This window comes from Phlebotomus papatasi, chromosome 2 (assembly GCF_024763615.1).
Source record: "Phlebotomus papatasi isolate M1 chromosome 2, Ppap_2.1, whole genome shotgun sequence".
Classification (NCBI taxonomy): Eukaryota; Metazoa; Arthropoda; class Insecta; order Diptera; family Psychodidae; genus Phlebotomus; species Phlebotomus papatasi.
Window position 1 is genome coordinate 31622208 of NC_077223.1, and position 6161 is coordinate 31628368.

The following is a 6161-nucleotide window of genomic DNA, read 5'->3' on the forward strand; positions in this document are numbered from 1 at the left end:
ACTTTTGCGATGGTGGCGACGGTAGATAGATAGATAGATAGATAGATATTTATTTCATCATCAATGACTTAAAAGCGCAATACAAATATAACTTTGTGTAAGATTTGTAATTATGCGTCCACCGCCGTCTTAGCGTTGGTAACCAACCTACTCCGGAGTAAAACGGTGGAAAAACTCCATCTCAGGTTGTATATGCCAGAGAAGTCTCAAATGGTTACAAATTAAAAGTTATACAAAACTGATTTTCATTAGCACATCTTAATAAATGTAACAGAAAAATGCTGATCTGCCTAATTTTGCGCGATTTTAAGCATTGTGAGAGGGTGAATGGCTAGCTCTAACTGAGCTGTGAGCCATTTGGGCAAACGCCCGAGTGTGAACACTAAGTCACACATTACAATGTGAAGATTCCCATTTTCAAGATTCTCCAATAAAAAATAAATAAGGAATAAATGCAATATATCAGAAAATCCTTATTAATATTTACACCTCTAAAAAAACTGAAAAAATCCTGTTAAATTAAGGGAAAGGAAAAAGGAAAAAAGTGGGCAGAGCGAGCGAGTAATCCAAAATAAAACATGAAAAAAAAAAACAGCATCGTCACGGGTAATTAGCAGGACCCCACGCCGCGACAAACCACCCACCTGCAATGACGATGGATCCCGGAAACGCATAGCTAGCCTCCACATAGATAGGCCACAGCTTCACAATCCCAGGGGAGAGAGAGCCTAGTGAAGCCAGGAGAGAGAGACCCCGCAGCATAGGACTAATTGTCAGGCCCTGAGCTATAAGACAAGCTCATACCATGCGAGTCCGTGTTTATTAGAATAGAAACTCTAAAAAAAATTAAAAAAAAAAAAAAATCAGACCACCCCAAAGCGAGCCAGGAATAATAAGTCACGACGAAGAAATTCCCACCAAGTCCAGACGATACTTTAAAAATAAAACTCGCCATTGAAGATCACAAAAAAAAACAATAAAAATAAATAAATAAATAAAACTAAAGTTATAAATTACAACAAAACTTAATAAATATGAGCAATTTTAACGATTTATAATAGATTTTTAACGATTTATGATTTAACTATTAATAATAATAATTACTGTTAAGGAAAAAAAAGGAGCATGTCAAGGGAGAGCCGGGATCGACAAGTAAGAAATCCAAACAGAAAAAAAAGATTCAAGAGTAGAGTCCTGCAATAAAATCCACGTGTGCATTGACAAGAAAAGCCCTCAGTTCATCAAATGAAAACGAATCACGCCCAAACACACTAAACAATGAGTTCGCAAGTCTGGGGGCACAGTAACCAAACGTGTGCTTGAAAAACTCTTTTCTAGGCCTCGGAATCAAAAATGATTCTCGCAGCCGTACACCTATCAACGGTTGTGCATTACGTGGTCTAAAGACTCTTTCCCCACATCTGTTAAAGTACAATCTCATAGTTCTATACGCATAGAGCGATCTAAGAGTCAAAATATTCCACTCCCTGAATAATGGATGCGAACTCTCAAACCTCCCCCTGAACGACATAATGCGCATAAGTATTCTTTGTGCCGCTTCTAAATTTCGTAAATGTGAAGGGTATGTAGAACCCCAAAAAGAAATACCGTATTGCAACTTAGACTGCACCATTGCATAATAGAAAGACGACACCACCCTGCGCGGACATGCCTCCCTGAGTTTAAAGCAGTAGCGCATCGAGAGCCTAAGATGTATCTGCAAACCCTCAACATGTTCCTTCCAGTTCAAGGCCTGGTCCACGTTGATTCCCAAATATCGGAACACGTACACCCGTTTAAGTTCAAAACATCGAGAACCACAGACCCCACTCTCCATAGACTGAACCACGCAATTATTGGAATGAACACACAGCGGTGATACCTGAGGGGACCCCCTTAATGAGAAAATCATGAATCTGGATTTCTGACTTAACAGCATGAAATGTTGATTGAACCACAACTTCAGCCTACTCAAATCATAAGCCATGTCCCTCATAACCAACTCCAGGGTATCACCCGAGTAAGTGATGGCCAGATCATCCGCATATGTAGTGGGGCGTCCCCTTAAACCCACATTATGAACATCATTGATGTATATAATGAACAATACTGGTCCTAGGATAGAGCCTTGGGGAACACCTGATTCAACAGACTGGTATGAGCTCAGCTCATTTCCTATCCTGACACATTGCCGTCTATTCGCGAGATATGATCTAAACCAATTCTCCGTGATACCCCTGATCCCAATAGCATAAAACTTTCTCAGTAAAAGCCCATGGTTAACAGTATCAAACGCTTTACATATGTCGAGAAACAGGGCGGATACCTTTTTATCTTTGTTCAAATCATCGCTGACCCTTCCAAGAAAGGACTCCAAGGCCTGCTCACACCCCCTCCCCTCCCTGAAACCATATTGATGATTAGAGAGGATCTGGTGTTTGGACATAAATCCAACAAGACGGGTCTTCATAAGTTTTTCGAACACTTTAGAAAAAATGGAAAGCAATGAAATAGGACGATAATTCTCTATACTGTGCTTATCACCTTTCTTATGGATAGGGACTACCACAGCCTTTTTTAGTTCTTCAGGGTACACACCAGTTGAGAAAGACAAATTCACCAAGTAACCAACAACATCCACAACATTCCAGGCTACACGCCTCAGAACCGAGCAATTAACTTCATCAAATCCACTAGAAGATGATTTCTCAAGTGAAAAAATAACTCTATATACTTCTATGGCTGTAACTGGTTCAAGGAAAAAGGAATTGGCATTAAAAAACTGAATTTCATATGGTACACTTGGCTCTTCAATTTCAGAAGAAATCTTTCGTGGAACATCGAGAAAGTACCTATTGAATTCTTCAGAGATCATAACTGGATCTGTTATTGGGTCACCATTCGAACTTAGAACTAAATCAATCTGTTCTTTACCTCCAAATCTACCCGTTAGTTCATTGACTGTCTCCCAAGTCTTCCTCATATCTCCCCGACAATCATCTAACCTATTTTGGTAATATGAATTTTTACCCTCCTCAATTGCTTTTCGAACATTCTTAGAGAGTTTTTTTGAGTAGGCGGCCAATCTCTCGCAAGTAGGTCTTCTTCTGCTTAATTTTTGAATGGAGTTCTTTTTTCTAATCATTCGGCAGAGCTGCGGTGTAACCCAAGGCTGTCTAGGAGGATTAGTGGTCAAACAGGACGATACAGTAGTGGATTCATTTAACAGATTCAAAAACCCATTCAAAAAAATATCAAATGCTTTCGAGGCATTCTCCTCACAAAAAACGTCCGGCCATGTCTCATCCCTGAGACGCTTATTCAGCTCCTCGAAATTAACCCTGCGCTTCAAACGGACCTCGTTTCTATCTTGTATAGTAGTATCATCCTTCACAATCTTCAGAGAAAGCAATGAATGATCGGAAATATTGAGATGGAGAACCTCAGCAAAATTGGAAATTTTGGGGTTGCGATTTCGCGCCCAAATATGATCTATACAAGTTTCACTACGTTCTGTAATTCGGGTAGGACAGTTTACTAATGAATCAAGGCCGTAACTAGACAATAGTGTACAGTATTCGTCAGATTCGCGGATGTTACACAAGTTTACATTCATATCACCAAGAAAATATACATTGTGGGATTTAATAGATTTCAAACAAGAATCCAAATCAATCAAAAAACTAGAAATGGGAAATCTGTGAAAACGATATGTAGACAAGAAGGTGAGCTCCTCATCATTCAAACGTAAGCTCACGCATAGAGCATCCGCAGAAGTGAAACTGACTGGGACAGTTCTACACGATAAAGACTCTTTTACATATACGACGACACCACCGGACCTATACTCATCATTGCACCCATGAAAAACTTTATACCCTCTCAAATTATACAATGGAACCTCCCTACTTTCGATCCACACCTCAGTCAGGCAAATTACGTCAGGCTCAAGATTAGATGCCTTTAATGTGGTCAAGAATAGATTGAAATTTTTCCTAATACTCCTGATGTTCTGTAATACGATAGAGCAGGTCAGCATTTATCTGAACACAGTAAAAAAAAAAAGAAAAAAAAATTAATGAGAAAGAAAAAAAATACAAAAAAGGAAAAAAGAACAAAAGTAAGAAATTAAATTAAATTCAAAGAAAAAGAAAATTATTAAAATAAAAAAACAAAAAGAACAGAGAAGAAAAAAAAACTCTAAATTGACTGAAATTATGAATAAAACTACGTTGTCTTAGTTAACTTTTCAAAATCAGTAAAAGAATTAATAGTAAAAACCCTTTCTCCCTCCTTTCTCCTCATTTTAATCATTCCACCATCCACCCACACGAACTTAAAGTCCAGCCTCCGCCTCCATTCCCTTGCAGCCTTCAGCAGTTCTCTACGACGAGCTGTGAGCCTCTCATTAATGTATATCCGAGCTCCACCTTGATGGCACTTTTTGAGAAAGATTCCCCTGTAGTCGTTCGCCTTGTTCTTAACCCTTCTCGCGGCAATAATTCTCTTCTTCACCAGCTCATTAGAAAACTTTACCACCAGCATATTGTTCTTCTTCTCGACCCCAATCTTGATCAGCTGTGCACTCTCGATCTCTGAATGATTTACGTCAACATCAAGAGCATCATTCATGACGTCAGATGCAAGTTTAACAGTGTCTTGCTGCAGCACATCATCGGGAATATTCTGGATTTCCAGAGCAGTCAAATTCTCTCTCTGCGTACGGTTATCGGCTTCGAATGTGAGTGCAGAAACTCGTTCCTCCAGTTCATGAATTCTCTTATCATACTCCAGGTTTTTTTTCTCCAATTCCACATGCCTCTTACGCAGCTCCCGATTCTCGTCTCGTAACTCCCTGAGTAAATCCTCAAATCTTTGATGCATATCCGCAGAAAGATCCTCCACTTTATGTTGCAGGGTCATTATGTTAGGCAGCTCGTTGGTGATGGAAGCCCTTTTTCCAGCCTTGCACTTTTTGCACTTGAAGGTTGAACGACCCTGAGCTATAGCCGTAACTGTTTCCGGTGGTAAATTCGCGCATTTTTCATGAACCACCACCTTGCACATCAGACACTCCAGAGAATCATTTCCCCGGGTGCTCTTTCCCTTGCACACATTACAATTAGTCATTGGTTATAAAAAAAAAGAAACTTTTAGAATTACAATCACAGTGGAATTACATTCACAAACTTTCACAGCAATTGAGACAAACGTCCACTCCGCTCGGCTGATTGGAGATAACTCGGTAGATGCTTCAATCTGACTACTTACTCCGGGAAAACAAATTTTCTTTCACAAAATCTACGAAATTTCAGACCAATCACTCATAAACAATACCCATCAAAACTTCGTTCTACAATTCCGTGTTTTTTCTTCTTTTTTTTCCAGCGACATACTCAATAGCATAAGTTTCATGCTGTGAAAAAATTACTGCTAAATTTATGAATACCAATTCTGACCCATCCGTCTAAAATATTTACGACAATTCATAATTTATATGAATTACTTTCAAAATTTGTACACCATTTCCAAATTAATATTTCCCCCTTGCCTGTGATTTCTCGAGGTTTTACAGAAACACATAGTGAAAACTATAAATTAAAAAAGAAAATCATTGAAAATTTTAATTTTCTTGCTTGGCACAGTAGTTGCAAGAAAACTTATTAAAATTGGCTAAATTTATGAAATAGAATGTCCAACGGTAATTATTTTGAAATTTCATCACGCAGCCAAAGAGCGAATGAGAGAGTGCGAGCGAAAGCAAGAGTGTGCTCAAGATTGACAACTGCAGTGGAGTTAAATGTAGTTGACGGATTTTTCCAGAGTTTTTCGCGAATTTTCTTAGTTGGTAAGTCAAAGGACAACAATTTTAGTCTCGTGAAAGGTGTTTGTGTGCTTTACAGTGATTATTTTGTTCACAATTTCATTTAATGTGGGCAGAAGCCAGCCTCACACACACAAGCACTATCACGAAATTAGTGATAAATCTGCGTTTCACAGCAGAATAAGGGCCCTGAAGATGCAATTCCAAAATCGATTTCAGAGTAGTAAATTGCCCAAATCCAATCTAAATTTATCTGGCTAGAATAATCCACTTCGATTTTGATGATTATTTTTATTAAAATATATATATTTTCCTATTATCTTCCTAAGAACACATG

The 6161-nt window shown here is 38.5% G+C and overlaps 1 protein-coding gene across 1 annotated transcript; it reads right to left on the minus strand.

The window, feature by feature from the left end:
* Positions 1-3995: 3995 nt before the first annotated feature.
* LOC129800918 (uncharacterized) lies at positions 3996-5130 on the minus strand. Its single transcript, XM_055845661.1, has 2 exons — positions 4282-5130; positions 3996-4043 (listed from the first exon to the last, which is right to left on the minus strand). Exons 1-2 carry the CDS (start codon positions 5128-5130, stop codon positions 3996-3998), a joined length of 897 nt encoding a protein of 298 aa, XP_055701636.1.
* Positions 5131-6161: the final 1031 nt, after the last annotated feature.

Excerpts from the sequence above, each read along its gene's own strand:
- LOC129800918 (XM_055845661.1), bottom strand. The coding sequence starts at position 5,130 with ATGACTAATTGTAATGTGTGCAAGGGAAAGAGCACCCGGGGAAATGAT. Across the intron at positions 4,044-4,281 it reads GGAGAAAGGAGGGAGAAAGG|ATAAATGCTGACCTGCTCTA; the intron begins GTTTTTACTATT and ends TACTGTGTTCAG.